General features: G+C 41.2%; 2 protein-coding genes across 2 annotated transcripts; both read left to right on the top strand.

Annotated features, from left to right (window-relative positions):
* Positions 1-126: 126 nt before the first annotated feature.
* On the top strand, positions 127-21,837 carry gatb (glutamyl-tRNA(Gln) amidotransferase, subunit B). The gene is made up of 13 exons (XM_083983594.1): positions 127-279; positions 3,572-3,725; positions 3,838-3,951; positions 12,315-12,510; positions 12,983-13,105; positions 13,222-13,335; positions 13,952-14,036; positions 15,110-15,154; positions 15,594-15,786; positions 16,016-16,149; positions 20,991-21,069; positions 21,209-21,343; positions 21,446-21,837. The coding sequence occupies exons 1-13, from the start codon at positions 128-130 to the stop codon at positions 21,569-21,571; spliced, it is 1,650 nt and encodes a 549-aa protein (XP_083839720.1). The 5' UTR covers position 127; the 3' UTR covers positions 21,572-21,837.
* On the top strand, positions 6,541-8,205 carry LOC310992841 (tripartite motif-containing protein 16-like; the record flags this gene model as incomplete). The annotated part of the gene is made up of 1 exon (XM_083981063.1): positions 6,541-8,205. One exon carries the CDS (start codon positions 6,541-6,543, stop codon positions 8,203-8,205), a length of 1,665 nt encoding a protein of 554 aa, XP_083837189.1.
* Positions 21,838-22,240: the final 403 nt, after the last annotated feature.

The following is a 22,240-nucleotide window of genomic DNA, read 5'->3' as shown; positions in this document are numbered from 1 at the left end:
AGGAAACCCGATCGGTGCTGGGTATTGTAGTTTTTAAGGAAAGCTAACCCCGTTGACTTCCATATTAAATCTCACTTTAAAAAACTACAACTCCCGTCTTGTGTTTACCTGATGCCTCAGATCCAACATGGCGGCCCCCTCTATAGCAGGGAGCCAGCTGCTACATAAGATGAATAAACATATATCGATATTATCATATTCGAGGACTTTGTGTGTGATTAGACGGATAAACACAACGAGCTCAAGATGTCGCAGTCAACATCAGCTGAAAGAGAAAAGGTAAGAGAGGCTGTTACTGTGGAGGAGACTCTGTCATTGACACGACTAGTAGAAAACAGTAGAGTTAAAGAGCCGAGCGTGTTGAATTAGGTTCAGTTTTAAGTTTTTAGTGCCTGAATAAGTTGTAGAATCAGTATTAAGACCACTTAGAAATAAAATAAACCTGTCATTTCGAGAACAAAGTCGTAATGCAACGTCAATAATATCATAACATTTGAATTGTTTATCAATCCACTGCATAGAGGTCGAGATGAAGCTCATGATGAGACAGGCTTCTGGAAATGCAGCCTTAAAAATGGGCTTTTAAGGAGGCCAGAGCTAATAACACAACTGAGGGTATAATGTACAGTACCCATAATGAACTGTCAATCATGCAAAGCTTCTGTAGTGGAGTCCCAGAACAGGATAATAAAGTGAGCATAATAGATCCCCTTAAAATGAACAAATGTATTTATATAGCCTAAATCAAGGACTGTCAGATTTACATTTTGGCAATACACTCAGTTGAGTTGCTTCACCTGGAATTATTTCTGAAGTTAAGAAAGTAAAAACAAAAATATATAAACCATAACCCTATCAATGAAGTCATAATTTTGTGAAAGTGTGTGAGATGTAGGCTGGTAAAGAAGTGCTGTTGCTACTTACACCTTAATATGAGGTCTGATAAACCCTCTGATTTAACCTTAAGGGCACTTAAGTCATTGTGCTTAAAGTTGGAGAACTAGCAGCTGACAGTTTTTTTTTAAGCCGCGGGTGATATAAATAATGAATTTTGTTTCCTGATATCAAGCTCCACAAAAACGCTAGATCCTACCGTCCACATAATAGCTGCAACTCTCCACTGTGCAGCTTAGTGTAGCCTCTGTGACAGTGAGGGGGAGGACAACATGGATTTTTATTTCATACCATGCAACAAGATTTAGTGGGTTATCCAGCTATCTGTGGGCTTAACTCAGGTTTTATGGAGGCTGCCTCACTTTTCACTATGGCACAGGTGCATTTGATAGTATCAGATGAAAACCTGTCAACAGCTCCACTACTGATCACTCAGATCACTGGAAACAGAGAGAAAAGGTAGATCATAAAGAGCACAAGATATTTTCATAGACAAGAAGAAGTTTTGCTGTTTTTTCATTTGATACAGTGAGATTATGATTTTTATAATTTCACAAAGATTCTTCATTTATCGGCAGGATGCCTAATAGTTGTGTTGCCTCGACACATAACCCATAAACATTTGCTCTACAAATAATATGTAACATAATAATTACTATACTCATAGGATTAGCAGTGCTGTTTTGAATCATATCATGTTAAGTGCTTTAACCATAGCTCTGACAGTGCAACTTCTCATTAACCCAGTGTTAGCTGAACCCACCTCCTGAGACTATTTTGCACTCGTTTTTATTTGTTGTTTGTTGTGGCTACTATGGTAATTCAGTTTCCCCCTGGGGATTAATAATTAATTAACGTTTATCTGATCTGACTGAACTATTTTGAAGAAAAATGATATGGCAATTATTTTTGACAAACAAGCCACAATTTTAGTGGGAATTGTGTTTGTTTGTTTTTTCATTGCATTTTCACTGGAAGAAAAAAATATATATATAAAAAAAATGCTTATGAGAGATTAGTTTTTTCCTGGGGGCTGGGTGTCAGTTCCCCTAAAACTTTTGAAAATGGTGTTTGAGGCTCTTGCTGTTGTAGTTGTTATGTTATGAACCACACTGACTTGTAATCGTGAGCCTATATCCCTCAAAGCTAACCACTCAAGCTGCAGGGCCTGCTGTTTGCCAATGTCTGAAATGCAACTCTGGGGTGATTTCTGAGAGATCTGTAGTTCTCCTTCAGCTGTTTCTATCCAGATCTTCTCACCGTGTAAGAGAAGTCAGAACAACAGAAAGGCCTCTTTATGAATTTAATTTGTTTTTTTAGTTTTCTTAAAAAGTCAAAAACCTGTTTGTTTTGTTCATTTTCTCTGGAGTCTTCAATGTCTTGCTCTCTCCCCACACAGACTGAGGGATGTCCCAGAAAACCCAAAGATCTGATAATCTAGGATAATATTGGCACCTCCAGAAGCCCAGGCTTTACTATATAGCAATTGGCTTTTAATAATATGATTATGATTATAACTTTGTTAATTTGTAGGAGATTCATCAGTAAAGTAATTTAAACTGATGTGATAAATCCATAAGTTATAGCGTCCTGATAAATGTCCCACAGTCCAAATCAAAGCAGCAAATGATACATACCTACCTAAAAACACAGCCATGTTATTCCAGCATTGGAATATCGGCAGGATTATTTATCCTAGAGGTTAATATAAATATGCTCAAGATGACCAGGACTCTGATTACACTACAAGTAGGGCTTGCAATACTCTGCGGCTGCTACTTCAGTTGGCCTGGCACATTTTTACATCTCATTTTCACTGAAACAAACAATGTTGTGACACATTTTACCTTTATCAAAAAATTGCAGCTCCTGCAATTTGCTTGGCCATATTGCAATTTCAGTTATATTTTTTTTGCTTTAATGGCGCAACACAAATTTCAAGGGTTATTTAGACTTCAGACAGCTCCCTCCAGATCAGCAGAGGAAGACATTACACCGTTGTCTCCACAGGCTAAGCTGCACTCAATGAATCAATGAAGTGAACTGAGCTTTCTGTGTTAAAACTGTTGAAGCCAGACACTGCCTTAAAACCACTGTCGTCTTAATCAGTGGCTTAATTCCAATTTACAGTACACTTTAGGTCTAAATCCAATCACTCATCTCTGCAGTCATTTCTCAGTTTCACATCAGACAGTAGTTGTTTACATAATGTACAACATCTAATCTCTTTGCAGCTGTTATATGTGGCTGTTAGAAAACATGCATGTGCCATTGCGTGCTAAATAAACTATGATTTTAGAGTGTCAGAGTGTACACCATTTGGGATTTTTGTCATTGTTATGCAGCTGTGAGTACTGAGTGGGGCTCTATTTTCTTTGTACATTGCATCATGTGGTAATAGCGAACATCAAAAGCATGGTTTAAAAAAAAAAAAAAAAAAAAAAACAGTCATAACCTGCTGAGAATTAGTATGCAGGGGAGCTCAGTCTGCAGCTTCTGTCTGAAGTGTCCTCCTTCTAATGGAGAGCTGTCAGACAGACAGAGGCAGTGTTTTCCTCTGCACAGCTCCTTTTCCAGCTGATTTTTGTAGCCTCACTGCACATGTATAGTTCATATATTTTGGTTTTCTGGTGAACCAACATGTCTCTGTAACATGTGTTGTTCCTCTCTACCTCAGTGCCCCCCAGCAGCTGGTTGGGGTGGTGGGCTTGGAGATCCATGCCCAGATTAACTCCAACACCAAGCTGTTTTCCGGCTCACCAGTTGGCTTCTCAGCTCCTCCAAACTCCCTGGTGTCTTTCTTTGATGGATCCTTACCTGGCACATTACCTGTAAGCGATGTTTCGTTTAACCCAGACTGTGATAAACACCAGTTTTTTGCCCCCCCCCCCCCCCCCTTATTTGTCAGATCGTCACATAACGTCCCCTGTGTTGTGTCCCCAGGTCCTGAACAGACGATGTGTCGAGGCGGCGGTGATGACAGGCCTGGCTCTCAACTGCACTATAAACAGGAAGTCAGTGTTTGACAGGAAACATTACTTCTACGCTGATCTCCCTGTGAGTTTTTCACTCCCCGGCCTCCTTTGTTGCTTTCTGTGCAACATCAAGGCTCTAGTAGTATACCTTATCACAAAAACAGCAGAGTAGAGCTGCTATTGTCATCGGCACCATGCTGCATTATTGCTTTTGCTGTGATACAGGTTGTTCTCATCTGCCTCCTACTTCTCCATCATGGCCCTCCCCCTGAACTCTTGCAGACGCCGGCTTTGACTTAAATAGTGAGCAAGTCTTGCTGAGCCAGCAAAAAAAAAAACTATTTGCCATACACATAGACGAGGGATACTGAAAGCTGTTAAAGAAAATGACCAGTGTTTTTTCCACTTACAGCTCATTTCCTTCATCGCAGTGCAGTCACATTTTTACATTATCCATTATCCCTTACTTTATTTCATTTCCCTCTCACTGCCTTCACTGGTAATTTAGGAATAACTGTCTTTTATTCATAGTTAACATGATTTTAATCATTATTGGAACCCTGAAAAGTCTGGGTGGTGTTCTCTAAGCGCTCAATTATGTATATCTGTTTGCTTATCGACTTTCTGGACTAATTAGGAAATATGAAAGGTAAGTAGTTCATTAACAATAATTGATTTGTGAGTAGAGGTATTACGATGACTCTGATCTTCAGTAGTTAGTTACCTATAATCATTTTTCCAACTGGAGGCTACCTCACCTATAATTTAAATATTCATATACTAACTATTGAATACACTACTTCAAACCAATATTAATGAACTAATACGTATAGGTATGTATTTATTCTAGCCACATAAGGGGGGAGAGTGCAAACAATCTGTGACATGACATCGACATGCTGTCCACGTTAAACTGATGTGGTGAACGCCAGCGTGTAGCAAACAGTTGTTTATTTACACATCCAGCAGAAACATTAGCATTGATTTGCAGCCTTGTTTGTGTCCACCTGATGAATGGTGGTCTAATGCTTTCTCCCCGTCTCGCTCTGTTTTGATCTCCACCGGCTCCTGAGGGAAATATCCGCCTCTTTAGCGGCTAATGCCTGATTATGTCCGCCAGCAGGCTGCTGACTTTGTGTGTTGCTTTAAAACCCCCCACTGTACACTACGTGCCCGCCCAGCACCGAACAGCAGGGAGAGAAAGTTTTGAACCTATACGGTGAACACAGGGGAGCTTTAAGCAGCTAAAGACAGATACTTCCCTCAGGAGCTGCAGGAGAGAAACAGAGTTAAAGGCGACTTAAATTCATCAGATGGCTGAGAGCACAATGCTTCTCTGTACCTGCTGAGTGTGTAAGGAAGCAACTGGCCACTAACACGTCTGTCATATCATCTCAAAAGGTGATGATATGTCACTTTTTTTATTCACAACCTGTTTGTGCTGCCTCCTAGTGGCCGAACAATGATTCATTGCATCTTTAAAATCGCCTTTTTCCTTAATTTCCTTAATTTACTGCCGATAAAGTTTCATAGAAATAGATCAGACAAATTTGCAAACGTGGCATTTGAGAAGTTCAGCACCAATCCACTGGCCGCGCCTCGCAATTGAGGTTTTAAAATGTCTAACAGCATGCAATATAAGATGAACAGCAGCTTGGTAAGGAGGTGGTAGAAGTACCCAAACCTCCCCCAACCCCCTCGCTTTAACTCTGATATTTCCATTTAACAGTCTTGCCCAAGTGATGTTCACTTTCCTCCATGTAATGGAGTGCTCGCATGGTGAGGTTTCACTACCCCTCTGAGCTACAGGGTAATTTTGCTGCCATTATGAGTGACATTTTAAGGCTTAGATGGAAAAGACAAAATGCCATGGGAACTCTACAGTGACTTGCCCTACAGGGACCTCTTGTAATAAATCTATAAATTCTCAGAAGAAAGTTGTTCGGGAATTTTGCTGTTTGGATTTTTTCAGCGTCTGTTTCACCCTGGGAAGAGTATATGTTAACACAGCTTTGGGCAAGGTAATCAGGAGGGTAATTATGGACTGAAGAACTTAGAAGACAGATTTCCTTTCCCTTTGGTTTTATTTTGTTAACTGCTCAAAGAGGTGGCAACAGTGTGCAGATTTAATCTGAGTTTCAGCTATTTTTTGTTTTGTTTTTTGTTCATGGTTTATTTATTGAAAGTATTTATCATATACATAATAAAAGACGAGGCAATTGAGGGAGAAGTATTCCAAATTGATAATTTAACAATTCACTAGGTATAATATAACAGTTCCCTCACCTATAATATAAAACATTACATGCTACTTCCACTTTAAGACATGGAGATAGTTACATACAAAATATTACATGACCCTACAATAAATAGATAAACAAAAATGAGGAAGAAAAAAAAAAAAAAACACAAAAAAGGGGTGTGGGGTCTCTTACAACCAGACTTCATTGTGAATAGGAAAAGTTGAGATCTACAGCTGCTGCTCCTCGCACTGGAATGAGGAAATATCTGATTATCTGCTCTCAAACACAGTGAGCGCCACCCTTTTCAGGTGTTTACTTGTTCCCTCCCCTTCAGATCTGTTGTTTATGTTGTTTAGATCAGAGCTCAAACTAGTTTCACCTCTGAGCAACAGAAACTCAGACAGTCGTCGTCGTCTGTGAGAGGTGAAATGGCGCAGAAAGGAGTTCATCTGGACCAGGAGGCCTTCTCTTGTTCCATCTGTCTGGATCTACTGAAGGATCCAGTGACTATTCCCTGTGGACACAGCTACTGCTTCAACTGTATTAAAACCCACTGGGATGGAGAGGATGGGAAGAAAATCCACAGCTGCCCTCAGTGTAGGCAGACCTTTACACTGAGGCCTGTCCTGGTGAAAAACATCATGTTTGCAGCTTTAGTGGAGCAGCTGAAGAAGACTGGACTCCAAGCTGCTCCTGCTGATCACTGCTATGCTGGACCTGAAGATGTGGCCTGTGATTTCTGCACTGGGAGGAAACTCAAAGCTGCCATGTCCTGTCTGGTTTGTCTGGCGTCCTACTGTGAGAATCATCTCCAACCTCATTTTGAGTCTCCTACATTTAAGAATCACAAGCTGGTGGAACCCTCCAAGAAGCTCCAGGAGAACGTCTGCTCTCGTCATAATGAGGTGCTGAAGATTTTCTGCCGCACTGATAAGAAGTGTATTTGTCTTGTCTGCCTTCTGGATGAACATAAAGGCCACGACACTGTCTCAGCTGCAGCAGAAAGGACTGAGAGGCAGAGAGAGCTGGAGCTGAGTCGACAGAAAATCCAGCAGAGAATCCAGGACACAGAGAAAGACGTGAAGGTGCTTCAACAGGAGGCGGAGGCTATCAATGGCTCTGCTGATAAAGCAGTGGAGGACAGTGAGAAGATCTTCACTCAGCTGATCTGTCTCATGGAGAAAAGAAGCTCTGAGCTGAAGCAGCAGATCAGATCCCAGCAGGAAACTCAAGTGAGTGGAGTCAACGAGCTTCAGAAGAAGCTGGAGCAGGAGATCACTGAGCTGAAGAGGAAAGATGCTGAGCTGAAGCTGCTGTCACACACAGAGGATCACACCCAGTTTCTACACAACTACCCCTCACTGTCAGCACTCAGTCCATCTACACACTCATCAAGCATCAATATCCGTCCTCTCAGACACTTTGAGGATGTGACAGCAACTGTGTCAGAGCTCAGAGATATACTACAGGACCTTCTGAGAGACACATGGACAAACATCTCACTGACAGAGACTCAAGTGGATGTTTTACTGTCACCACCAGAGCCCAGGACCAGAGCTGACTTCTTAAGATATTCACAGAAAATCACACTGGATCCAAACACAGCACACACACGTCTGTTATTATCTGAGGGAAACAGGAAAATAAGATTCATGCACGATCAGTCTTATTCTAGTCACCCAGACAGATTCACTGACTGTTATCAGGTCCTGAGTAGAGAGAGTCTGACTGGACGTTGTTACTGGGAGGTGGAGTGGAGAGAAGGAGGAGGAGTTCATGTAGCAGTCGCATACAAGAATATCAGCAGAGCAGGGAGAGAAAGTTGGTTTGGAAGTAACGACAAATCTTGGTCGTTAGCTTGTGACAGCAAGAGTTTAACATTTTATTTCAACAAAATCGGTACTCGAGTCTCAGGTCCTCAGTCCTCCAGAGTAGGAGTGTACCTGGATCACAGAGCAGGTATTCTGTCCTTCTACACCGTCTCTGAAACCATGACTCTCCTCCACAGAGTCCAGACCATATTCACTCAGCCTCTATATGCTGGAGTTTCTGTGTTTTATCAAACCACAGCAGAGTTGTGTAAACTCAAATAGACAAAGATCATTGAAGGTGCAATTGGTTCAAATCTGTATTTTAGTTCATCACTTTCTTTAGTCTCCATGTTTGTTGCTAAAAGCGCATTGCTGTTGTGTCTCTGCACTGCACAGAGATCACCTGACAATCAAACATTGTTGATCAAACATTTAACCTCTTGTTGTCATTTCTTGTTGTGTTGATGTTTGAGTTTGTTGAGGTGGAGCTGGAGCCGTGGAGGAAATCACTGCTCATGATGATGTTTCTTTACCTAAACTCACATTTTTCCACATGAAAATAGAAACTTCTCTGAGCTATAAATGTTTGTTGGATATTTGTGTTGATGTGTTTGTGGTGGTGTTGTTAACTAGTTGCTCATCCAGCTGTTTAGTATTTGTATCATTTACTTTTCCAGCCTTTTGCCCTTTGGTTTTATTTAGTTAAAGCAGAAGTAAGTGGAATGTTTGTGTTAATATAAGTCTTAAATAGTTATATCTTCCGACAGCAATCACTTACATAGAGTGTTTGGTCTTAAACACGGGTCTGTCTGTCACTCTGCTCTGCTGTAAGCCGAGGAGAAAACTTTCCTTGTATCCTACAACCTTTATCCAATGAGGAGAGAGAACGGCATAAAGAGGCGGTCCTCTCTGTGTGTGCAGCCAAGGGATGCACGTGAATGTGGTGACGTAGGGACGAGGGCGGGGACTGCTAACTCCATCGGCTGACAAGAAGTTAGCCAAAACGACCGGATCACTTACTTCTGCTTTAACTGCTCAAAGAAGTGGCAGCAGTGTACTGATTGAATCTGAGCTTCAGCTGTTTTTTGTTTGTTTTTTTGTTCATGGTTTATTTATTGAAAGTATTTATCATATATATATTAAAAGACAAGGCAATTGAGAGAGAAGTATTCCAAATTGATAATTTAACAATTCACTATAATATAACAGTTCCCTCACCTGTAATATAAAATCACCTGCTACTTCCACCTTAAGACATGGAGATTACACCTAATGGAGATAGTTACATACAAAATACTACACAACCCTACATAAATAGATAAACAAAAATGAGAAGTAAAAAAAAAAAAAACACAAAAAGGGGTGTGGGGTCTCTTATGATTAAGTAAAGGCAGCAGAAAGGAAGACTCCATCCAGATCAGCTAGATGTAGAAATTCACATTCATAGGCATCATAAGTGATGTACAGTTATCATTACAGAGTGTCTGGGGGTTGTAAGTCAAGGCTTTGCACATGTAATAGTTAGGTTCAGCTGTTTTTTATTACAGTATTTCTGTTATTGTATTAAGTATTTTTTTTCTCTCTTTCTTTGATATTCCTGATAAAATTATGAGCTGACTTGAGCTCATGGTGGAAATGTGACTGATGAGACATGATGCACAGCTCTTCTCTGAGGATCTTGATAGATTTTTTTTTTTTTTTGCATGTAATATTTCACCAACATTCCTGTTTATCACAAAGTAGCAGCAGCACATTTTTTAATCACCGTGGCAGGGATACATTATCTCCCCAGAAATTCCATGTATCTTGAAATTCCAGTGAAATCCCCTCCAGAAGCGCAGGGATTACCGTCAGGTTCCTCTTGCACTCTGGTGTGTTTACCGAAGATTGCATCACCCTTTTTGGATTCGTTCACAACAGTAGACACACACACACACAGCAGGGACGATAATACCCGATTACAGTCTTTGTTTTCCTTGGAGATTTCACAAACGACCCTTGTCAGCAGTTTGAGCCCGACACCTTTATTTGTGTTTTAAAAAATACTTTGCTTTAGTCTCATCACTTATTTCAAAAGAGTGATCTTTCCCAGTGTTTGATAAACTGAAGTCAAAGTGTCTTTAATTATGCAGATGATGGGATATTTTTCACATTCGACCCTAAAGTTTGAGTGTGATCTACCATCGTAAAACCAAACCAGCAGTGGGAGCGAGGGAGAAATTATCCCACCCTTGAAAAATACATTTGTAAATTGCGTTTTACATTATTGATATGTTCCACTAGAAATCCCTGATTGCATTTTGTAAAACACCACAGTTGCTCATTAAATGATTAATGTCGCTGTCCAAACAGCATTCCTTCTTTAAAATGAAATGGCAGGCCAGGCCCATATATAACGGCCCTTTAATAACATGCCTCAGCAGCTCCGCACTAATCTACCAACAAAAGCAAATAATTACAGTTTCCTTGAGATATTAAGTTCCTAAATAAACAGACATGGCCTGACTATTGAAGCTTTGACATGCGCTTAATGAGAGCAGCGAATGTGTGTGTGACGATGGCGGTTAGCTGAGGAGGACTTCAGTGTGCAGGCGCAGGAGGGCGAGACGACTGGCTGAGGCTTGTTTGTTTAGTGACTTTGAAATGAGTCAGAAAATGACTCAGCGGCTCACAACACAGAAATGAGTTTGGGCGTAATGAAATGTGAGTATGTGTGTCTGGTGCTGGATGTATAGCGTGAGAGCAGACGTGCATCTCACTGTGAATATAAAAAGGTGTTCAGCTCATTAGGGCTCAAAGTGCTGTCAGGGTGTAAATACGAAGCCTTAATGTGTCTACTAGGATCTTATTAACAACACACTTGCCTGATCCTTCATTATGTCGCCAGAAATAGTTGATTTATTATTATGCAGGAGATGCATGAAAAGTCCTCACTTGTATGGATGCTGCTGAATGTACAGTGAGGCGTGTTCGTGCTTCAGCCACCAGACACCTCATTTTCAACAGCAGATAGAAGAAAAAAAAACTCAGGGAAAGATTAAGTAAAAAACAGGCAATTTCTGATAAGCTGCAACAGTATTCACAAAATCCTGCAGATTTAAAGATTGAATCCACTGAGAAGAGCTGGAATCACAAAAAGAAAATCCCCAGCAGTCTGTGTTTTTTTGGGGGTTTTTTGTCAGCCATATGTTTTAAAAGGCGGAGGTGTGGACATGATTGATTGAGTCGATCAGGAACATTGTACAGGAAACCAGTGATGAACAGCTCCCCCCCCCCCCCCTCCGATCTCTCCTCCCACGTCCTCACTCTCTTTAGCATAAGTATGATTAATGTTTAGTTCCTGTGATGTGGTTGCCCTGGCAACACGGGCAATTAATACTTATGGCAGCAGTTTCTTTTAAGGAACGGAGAGGCAGATAAAATATTTATCCTTATGCTTTTGTGTGAGTAGAAACCCTGAGTGAAATGGAAGCGCTCCTCCAGCATTATAATGAAGGTCCCAGCCAATTAGCCAGCGCTGGGTTTAATTGATGCTGCCTGCTTCACCTTTACATGGACCCATGGTACTGACTGCAGACTCATCATCAGTGTTAGTCCACTGCAGTGCTGAGCAACTGCAGCAGTCAGGACCTTTTCTTTTTTAATTTGATGTATCTCCCTTTGAAAAATGTCATATTTTGATTGCACCAAATGAAGAATAACTCCATTTAGTCAATTAAAATGAATTAATTTAACCACCATGAATGCACTGAATTTTAACATTATCAAGCTTTTAATGAACCTAAAATGTAATTTCCAGCTCTTGCCTTTAAATTGAGAAAGGTCACAACAACCAGTTAAACCAACTAATTAGCCAACGACGACCCAATGTAAAATTGCAATTAACATGTTAATTCAGCATAATCTAATGTGAGAAAGGAAATGTCTTTAAGGCACATTTGAACATTTATCTTGATTGAGATTTTAGGTGATATGATATTGTAAAATTTTCAACTGCTACATAGCTAATGTTAGAATTTGCGGCTGCTTACTTCCCAGGTTAAATGATAGCATGGTTGGCATTTTTACCCAGAGTTTCACCTTTAAAATTAGCATCAAAAAAGTGATGGGATTCTTTTCCATCTTAATTTCACGGGGAGTAAAGACGAGTAGATCCCTGCTGTTACTGTTCTTATTGACTCACCTTTCATTTTCAGCAGTGCATCTTCTAATCAGATAGTGAGATGGGCTGCTGGCTCTGTAAAGACCCGATAAAAGGTTCAGCTTCTTGCTGAGCTGAGGGAGCATTAAGAAGAGCAGCAAGATGCTTTTGGAGTTATGGAGTCTGTATTCACTACACAACCTTCACAGTGCCCAGAATTTCATGGTGTTGTATTTTCTCCTCCTATCAGGCTGGATACCAGATCACTCAGCAGCGCAGGCCCATCGCAGTGGATGGCGTGCTGACTTACAGCTTTCTTGGTGGGAAAAGAGGTGAAGTGATCAGAAAAAGTGCCAAGATAATACAGATTCAGTTGGAGCAGGACAGTGGCAAGAGTCTCCACGATGACGCCCGCAGCCAGACGCTCATAGACCTCAACAGAGCAGGTAACGACATTTACTGCCCGCTGAGGTTAAGCAATGTGGCCGCCGATGCTCTGTTATTCTTTTATTGCGTCTTTCTATCTTTATACCTTTGTACCTTTGTCCTTAGAGGCTCATTGGGCAGCTGAGAGTAGATGCCAACATGTCTGACACAACATTTTTTGGGGGTTGTTTTTTAATCTGACATATGCCATCCTACTGCCAAAACACCAAAATCAGATGCAAATGAAAATGCAAATCTTACTACTATTTGAGTAGGTTTTCTAAAAGACCAAAGTTTCCAGATGTTTAGGCCATTGTTTAACATTGAGATGTGATGCTCTAGAGATTTTTGTCTTTTTATTTTGAAGAAAAGTCAGACAAATGTTTATCTACAGACTTGCTCAACAAAGCAAGGCCCGTCAAGGTTTGTCACAAAGCTCCGTGGTATAGATACCTTAGAGATGTAAAACACAGCTGTCCTCACATCCATCAGGTGTAGGTCTAATGGAGCTGGTGATGGAGCCCGACATGAGCTGTGGAGAGGAGGCTGCTGCAGCTGTCAGGGAGCTTCAGCTCATCCTGCAAGCCCTGGGCACCTGTCAAGGCAACATGTCTGGTATGGAAATCACTCTTCGCCTCTCCCTCTCTCTCACCCTCTCTGGATATCTGAGCTGATCTACATCTAAACCCAAACGTCTTTCCCTCTCAGAGCACATCTGTTTTTTTCCTCAGAGGGCCAACTGAGAGTAGACGCCAACGTGTCCGTCCACAGACCAGGAGAGCCACTGGGCATCAGGACCGAGGTGAAGAACATCAACAGCGTCCGATACCTGGCCAGGGCGATCGGTAAGAGCCATAAAACCTAAAAGCTTGCTTGAATGCTGGTCCATCTGAAGAGAGCTTCACTTGTTGCGTGCTTGTGTAAATGCAACCTCGAGATAGCTGGAGGAATGAAGATAGGAGGCATAGTTAATGCTGACAGTGACTTGTGAAGCATAAGTTCAGTACTGACAACCATTCAGAAACAATTAGCCATGCGATAGAGAATTGGCTTCCCACAGCTGTTCACTTAAAAAAGCATAGATTTTGTGTCAACACTGACTTCACTGGCTGTTGATTGAGCCTCAGCTCAAAAAGCTTACAAAGAGCCACCGCCAAAAGGTTTCACCATTTTCATTTGCAGGTATTTAAGCATACCCATAGAGCATACCAACGGCGCTATGCTTGGGTTATTCATCAATAACTTGAATCATACTCACTCCACTGCTCAATTGGTATTTAAAAGTCAGGCAGAAAAACATCATTTATTACAGTTATAATGTGGCAGCAGTCAGAGACTCTGGGATTTGCCAGCATGTAACAGCAGATGTTTGGCATTTACCACAAAATTATCTTTGTGTGTTCCACTGTTATTGGATTAAGGTCTGTGCTTATGTTCATGTTGTCCCCTATATGTCACCAGACTACGAGATACAGAGGCAGACCGGTGTCCTGCAGAAAGGGGGAACGGTGCAAAACGAGACCCGGGCCTACGATTCCAAATCAGGGTAAGAGGAGGGAGAAAGAACAAGGCTGCGATGCCAAACTCCAGCCACTACTACACCCTCTGACTGGGATCTCTGCCTGGTTCATTAGTCTCGATCTTTGCTAAGGAGGAACCATCATGGTAATGATGATAGATAGAGCCATTTGGATGCCGCTGCCGTCCTGTGTTATCTGTGAGCTATGTGCGAGTCACAGGCTTATGAGCTCACAGAATGAGCCAGCTCCCACACAGCTGAGGCCTTGATCATCTTCTGGTGCTCTGCTTAACTTCCCATGAGCCCTTGCATGTTCGAGGTATATGGCGGCGCGTGTTAAATAGTGTGTGATCACCTATGATTGGCTCTTGGTTCTCACTCCTGTGGAGGTGGCTACAGATTTAAATGAGTTTGCAGATGAGTGGGCACCACTACACACATGTATGGTGTTTGTCCGTCTCATTTTGGTGGACACGGTATCTCAGTAACTTCTTCACATTTGGTAGAAACATCCACTTGGACTCGAGGACAAACTGATTAAATTTTTGGGATCAAAAATAAAAGGTTATGGACATGTTGACCCTAACAAAACACTTTTTAGCCAATGCTTCAGACTTCATACAGCAAGAATGACACACTATTAGGATATAATCTAAAACTAGTCTGAGTGGTGAAGGACAGGAAGGACTAAAAATGACATAAATACATAAACATCCACATAAATAAATAAAAGCAGTCATTTTTAAATAAATAAATGCAGAAATAAAGAACAGAGATAGACGTTTTCATAAGCAAAATGAATTTAATTTGCATTTATTTAGGCATTTCATTATTTAGTTCTGTATTTATATATTTATTTATACGGACATAATTTTTTTGTCCTGAATGAGGACGAAGACAACCACGACGTTAGACTCTGTTTTTGGGGTGATTTCGGCATTGATGTACTGAATATCTTATCACTTATTTTCTGAAATACCATACCCATAACAATTTCCCATAAGATGCAATGTTAGTGCCGTTTATTTGTAATATCTCACGTGTTCACATATCAGAATGTTCACAATGCTTTTCTTGATGCCTTGCATGTTGTCTTCCAGGCAAACTATTCCCATGAGGGACAAAGAGGGTCTTCAGGACTACAGGTGAGTTTGTATCTGCACGGTCACTGTCAATTTTTGTCCCCAGAGCTTGTGTTTTTTGATGCATATTCACAATATATCAGTAGATGATCTTGTCCTCGGTGGAGACTGAAAGATGGTGAAGGCGTCTGAGTGGCACTTAGATGGATGGAAATAAATGGATATCACTCAAGGGCTGGAACTCAGTTGTGTGTGTGTGTGTGGCTGTGTGTGTGTGTGCATGTGTGTTTACATTGAAGAGTCAGAGTGATAGATGGACAGGTGTGGGGCTGATGGAGTCAAATGATTAGGGTCGCAAGTGAAATGTGACAAGTGTGGTGTCAAACGGAGCATTAGTATCTCATCAAAACCTCCTCTTCTCCAAGCTTATCTGTACTGATGATAAGCCTTCTCCCCCTCACTCCCTTCCTCCCCCTCTCCACCACCCCGCCCCTCCCTTCAGGTTCATGCCAGAGCCCAACCTACCCCCTCTGATTGTGTATGAGGATAACGCCTCGCTGCCCGCTGGCATCGATGCGTGCCAGGCCGTGGTGGTACACAAGATAAGAGAGGGGCTGCCAGAGCTGCCCAGTGTCAAAAGAGACAGGCTGGTTCAAACACACGGCATCCTGCCCGAGCACAGCTTCACTCTGGTGGTGAGTTCATAAGAGGCTGAAAGCAACCAGCGAGAGAGAGAGAGAGTGAGAGAGAGACGAGTTGATTCCCTCACTGAATCTGTTTTCTGCACACTTCTCCTAATTGCCATCTGATGGAGCCAGCGTGGATGCGGTTCTGCTTAAATCCAGGAGGCAGCTGAGCACCGTTGGGCTTATTTGATCCTAATTAGATAACGTGCGTGTGAATGTTCCTGGCGTTCTGTTGCAGAATGAGGACGGGCTGGTGGAGTACTTTGAGGCGGTGTTGCAAGCGACCAAGAAGGAGCCAAGGAAGGTGATTGGCTGGGTGACAAATGAGCTGTTGGGTCACCTCAAACAGAAAGACATGAGCGTGAGCCAGAGGTGAGACAAATCCCCATTATGTTGCTTTTATAATATCAGTATAAAGCTTATTGCTTGTCCTCCAGATTTGATTTTTTTTGGCCGGTGCGGTCCCATCCTGCTGCCAATGCAACATCTTAGTCAGGCCCCCCCAGCGTGTGACCCTCTCCTCTGAGTTTCTTTGTGACAGACTCACTTACTTTTTACCTTTCACATGCAGTGTCAGGAAATGTCAATGAATTCTGAGAAGTGGCAGGAGGAGGAATGGAACATGTGCAAGTGAAAGTACACATGGGACGATGTCTTTATTGTAGCTGCTCTCAACTCTACAGTGACCATGAGATACTTTCAATGAACTTAGACTTAAGTGTTTTTTCTTGTGTAAGAGTAATAATAGTTTTCAGCCTGAGGGCCTCCACTGATAGGAGCTGATGTGCTGACCATGAACTGAAACATGGCTGATTCAGGTTTGGCTTGGGAGCCTTTTTATATCACTATCTCCCTCACTCCCTGTCATTTATTCACTATTTGTATTGAAGGCATGAGAATACTATTCCCTCTTCACATGAAGTCTGTGTCTATTAGGTCTCTCTGTATTTTAAGGTGTTACAAACTCCTGCTTCACAGGTTTAGCTCAACTGAAAAAGTGTGATTTCTGTCACCTAAAAGTGATTAAAGAGGAACTATGCAAGATTTTCACCTTAGTTAAACAGCTTCGGAGTAATTGTGATGGTTAAATTACTTCTTAGGGGAGAATGGAAGCTCTCTGCCTTCCACCTAGCGTCTCTTGGACGAAAACCAAAACTGGTGTCCCAGATCTGGTCTCACCAGAAACATGGACTGCTTTACGGCACTACAACACAAACACACCCGATAATCTGTAATCTCTTGTTAACGTTACCCACCTCAGTAGACATCACTCCATGGATTGCCTTCTCACCGGCTTCTTTGAATAAAAATGCACATGGCCAGTGGGGGAGGGAGGAGGGTTAGCAGTGAGTTTTTAAAGGGATAGTAGTAGGTTTGTTATGCTATGAGATAGTAACAGAACGTCTTGTAACGTTCAACTCCACATATCTCATAGTGTGGTGAATAGCGTTTTGGAGTTGTTGGATTGTGTATTTGATTTGAAGAAATCCCATTAGCCTCCGTAGCGTAGCTCTGAACAGCTCGCGGCTCTGCTCCGCCATTCTAAAAATAGCTTGCACCGACAATTAAAGGTTACGAACCTACTCCTAAAACTATAGGGATTATGGCAATGGGCCAATTTGCCAAAATGCTGGACTCTATCCCTTTAAGACAGTGATAATATGCACTCTGAAACTGAAGGGGGAGCTCTGTAGAGAAAAAACAGCGACCAAAATGGCGAAAAAGCGACCGACTTGCATAGTTCCCCTTAAATTATATCTAGGATCAGTCTGAGACACTTCACTGAATAGATTATAGCAGATTGTTCTCCAGGAGTTCTCCAATCATTGCACAAACAGGAAGGGCTTAGCACATTGTTGTTGTGGTGGAAGCTCTGGTATCAAACAGCATCAGCAGAGTGAAGCTGCAGTCAGACCAAAAAAAATGTGCCTGATGATGAGGACAGTGGAAGAGTGTGAGTGCTGGAGTTGTAAACATGAACTGCAGGGGCTAGCAGGGAACAACAGCAGTTCACACACAGTCGTCCAGAGTTTCGTCAAACATTTTACTGTCATTAACCTCAGACTCTGCCCCAGCAGTCGTCCTCTCTTCCCTGTGCCGATGCATTATTTTTCTGTGCAATTGTTAAAAAAAAAATAGTAGAGAATAATAGAGTAGCACTTATAATAGCTGAGTTGTTCACCCACCAGTGACTGAGGTCTGTGTCATGGTGTTAAATATTACAGCCACTGTAGCTGGTTTCAGTGTGAAGCACAAGGACTGCAGGGCAACAAGAATAATAACAACCTCCCCTCATGTGTAAAGGTTCAGTGTACTTATGAGTTTGCTACTGATTTCCACCATTGTCACATATCAATATTTAGAAATTAAGCTGTTCTCTGTTGAATGAGTAGGAGACATTGGCACTAAAAGCTAAGCTACTGCACTGTTTCCTTCAGTAACTTAGTTTTTCTTTGGTTAAATGAGCATTTAGTCCTAAACAGATTGTATTTGTGCTGTACAGTATTTCTGAATAATGTTTTTATATCCAGGCTACAGGTGCTGGGTTGAAAGCACATCAACCTCAGTTGAATGAAATGATTCACTCGAGCAATCTACACTTTTCTTTCATTTGATTGACATCATGGATTATTAGATTCTTAGTGTTCACAAATTCTGATTACACCGTCACATATCAGCTACATGTGTGAGCTCATAAATCATCTGATATTCCCTAATTCTTCACGTCTGTCAATGGCAAAACACCTGCGACAGTCCTGACAGCCCGTTGGGAAAAAGCCCTGTGTGGACAAATCCAATTACATTAGTGAAATCATTACTTTTTTTTTTTGGTTGGTGCTGTTTTGATCTGTCCCTGCTGCAGGCCTGGATTATGTTGGATTTTGTAAATGCTCCAAAACACTTGAAATTGAATAGTCTTGTTGATATTTTGAAGCCAAGAGAAGGCATAATGGTACCTGTCACACTTGTGCTTCAAAAGAACTTGAAGATGCCTATCTAGCCAAAGGCTATGAAAAAAAATAACACAGGTTTGTCTCCAACTGTGACACTAAATATCAGACTCAGTTCTAATTTCAACCAATTTCATCTTAACAATTTTCTTGAATGGCAGCTAAATAGAGAGCACAGGTAATAATGTGACAAGTCAGATGCAACTGAGTTTTATGGGTATTCGAGGTCATCCCAACTTTAAAAGCTTCACATCAGCCTCTCAAGTGCAACTAAGATTAAAATATTGCTCTGTAATGACTAAGAATAAAAAGCTCTCTGAGTCATTACAGAGCAAATGTAATTGAAACAAGTAAAAGGTTGACGTCAGTGCAGATGCTTTGAGCTTCACTTTATCTACCATTCCCAGGCAGATGTGAAACATTTGTGTGTGAGTCAACCTCAAAGTAGCTGCTGTTTATTTATGCATAACGTTGCATTTGTTGTAGTTGAAAGGAAAGAGAGTTAAAGGAAAACAAAGAGTGGCCGGCAGGACTGTCAAAAGCTGCAGGCAGGGTAGAAAACACAGAAACTCACTCACATAAGTGCTTACAAAAAAATAAATAAAAAACATTTTTGAAGCACATTGCTCAGACAGCCAGAAAGCTGAGACACCAGACATGTCATTAAGAGCTCATCTGGGCCTTTCTGCCACCTCAGACTAATCTCTAGTCATCCAGGGTTTCCCCTCTCAGAGAAGCTGGCAGCTGCCCATGAGGGAAACTCAGTGTCATGTCCAGTGGCAGATTTGCTGCAGGATGGTGACAAGACGATGACAGAGTTGTGAAATAAACATTGATCACACTTGGACGACAATTAATGCCATGTTACAAATGTGAAACCTTTTTTTTTTTTTTTTTTTTTAAAGCTGTCATGCATCTTTTGCCACTCAAATGCACTGACAATCAGATTATGAGCTGGATGTCAGTGACTGCCTGTTTATTTAAGATAAATAAAAGGGTCACTGTTACAACTGAATAATCAATGTTTCAGTCAAAATAGTCTGGTTGTAGTAGGCTACATGTGAGTGACAAACCATTAATCTGTTACTTTTACCTAATTTCACTGTTCATTCACTCAATTTCAAGTGTTTATTTGTTATTTTTCAGAAATTTCAACTCATACATTTCTTTGACATATCAACTGTTTATTAATTTAGCTAACTGTAAACTCACCTAGCTAACTATTTCAACTATTAGTAATTACTTTTAGCTATTTCAACTTTTTATACCAGAAGCTAACCATTTGAATGTGAATGTGTTTGTGATGAACAGTTTGCTAACTTTTTCAACTGCTCATTCATTTAGCTGACTATTACAACTTTTAATTCATTCACTTGTTATTCTCTTAGAAAACTATTTCAACTGTTTATCTGTTATTTCTCTGCTGTTTATTCATTACCTTTAGCTAGCCATAAGCATTTCAAGTTGCTATCATTAGCCATAACAATTAATAGTCTTAACCAAGTATTTCAAAACTGGTAGGCTACTTTCAACTTATTTCAACTGTCCATTCCCACTTTATGCTGGATTTCTTTTCTTTTCTTTTCTTTTTTAAGCTCTTATCCATTATATTTAAGCTTTTATTCAAGATTTTTTAATATTGACAATTTCAATGGTTTGGCCAAAAATAGCTAGTATTGTATCATCTTCATTAATTTTAGCATTACTTTCAGCTCAATCCTTCCAGATTGAGCAAATTAGTTTATTTTCCTCTTATGCACAAGTTTGCGAATATATTTAGTAAAATTACAATTTCTAATCAAATTAATTGAGCTTCTCATGTCCTCCATGGTTTGTTTCCCTCCTCCGGGATACAATTCACTAGATTAGGAATCATTACGCAGTTTTACACACAAACCACTGGTCAAACTGAGTTGTGTTTGTATAAAGTTGGATACTTTTCATAGATTTCCCCACAGTGTCTATTGTCATGGTTGGAAGAGATTTAGCAGAGATGGACTGTCTGGCCGGGAGTACACTGAATGAAACTCTGTCTCCACTTAATATATTCTAACAGGCTTTTTGATTCCATTTGTCTGCTAGCCCGGGGAATAAACAAGCAGACATAGGAAAGACAAACACATTATAGTCAAATCACAAATGTTGATAGACTGTTGCATCCTCTCCATCCGACGCTCCCGCTCTTCTTCTCCTCCTCCATTTATATCACTAATTCTTCAGTCCATTAAAATGTAATTGAATCACCCCTTCATTTTATTCCAGCCCAATATCTCCTCCTGCCCTGGCCGAGCTGCTGGACCTCCAGGAAACGGGACACATCTCGTCTTCGGTTGCCAAGCAGGTCAGTCAGCTGCACGGTACATGCAATTATCCCTCTCTACCTGTCACTCACAACACACAACCCCAGCTAGTCCTCATTTGTTTTCCAGTTATCACCTGTGTCTTACTGGTTTCTCCCCCCACCCCACTCCCACTCACAGGTTTTTCAGGAGATGTGGAGGTCATCGGGCAAGACGGCCCGCCAGATCATCCAGGAGCAGGACTTGGGGCTTGTTAGTGACACTGCACAGCTGCACAGCATCTGCCAGAAGGTGGTGGACTCGCATCCTGATGAGGTGAGGGCTCACATATGGATTCTGGATTGCAATTATATATTTTCTTCTTTCTTTTTTACTTGTTATTTGATATGTTTTGTGTCTGTTATGCCTGCTGTGTAGGTTCACGCCATCAGAAACGGAAACAAGAAAGTGCTGAACAAGCTGATGGGCCTGGTTCAGAAGGAGACCAAAGGTCGAGCTGATCCAGTTCTGGTGAGGAAGATTTTACAAGAAAAGACTTTGTGAAGGTCGAACTGCACTGTGAGACCGAGCCATCATCACAGACTGAAAAGCCAACATCCTTTATGAACAGAAAGAAAAGAACTGCTGCTATGTATGCGTCTCTGTGTGAGTCATCACGTCCACGTGGTGACACATGGTACTTGGTCATCTGTGGGTTGATAAAACGATTGATGCCGCAGCTGAAAATGTAGCTTCCACCCTCAGGTCCTGAGAGGTACTATAATGTAAATACTGTACAATGTTTTCACTGGATCATCTGTATTTATGCGTCTATAAAGTAATAAAGATTATCACTCTGTGACAATGTTAATACAATCATTTGTGTTATTTTATTATTAGAAAAATTAAGTACATGAACTCCGAGATGCAGTATCTGTGTGTGTGTATGGATATTCTGACCTGCCTGACAGTGAAACTTGATTCACAATGAAGAATCTAATATTGAGACACTAAATTGTCCTGACACTGGAAAGAAAGATAAGGATTCTGAATGGACCTGCATGCGTTGCGTGTATATCATAAACCTTCCAACACAAATGTATGTACCATTGGTCATTGAGGTAATTTTTGATGCTTAAAAATCACTCAGACATTTGGTGAAACTGCTGACATGTCACATGCTCTCTTCATCCAGAGAAGCAGCAGAGGCCAAGCCCAGCTCAGATACCCAGG

The sequence above is a fragment of the Trachurus trachurus genome, assembly GCF_905171665.1.
Source record: "Trachurus trachurus genome assembly, chromosome: 1".
NCBI classification, from domain to species: Eukaryota; Metazoa; Chordata; class Actinopteri; order Carangiformes; family Carangidae; genus Trachurus; species Trachurus trachurus.
Note: the sequence above shows the minus strand (reverse complement) of the source record. Positions and strands in the feature narration are given on the sequence as shown.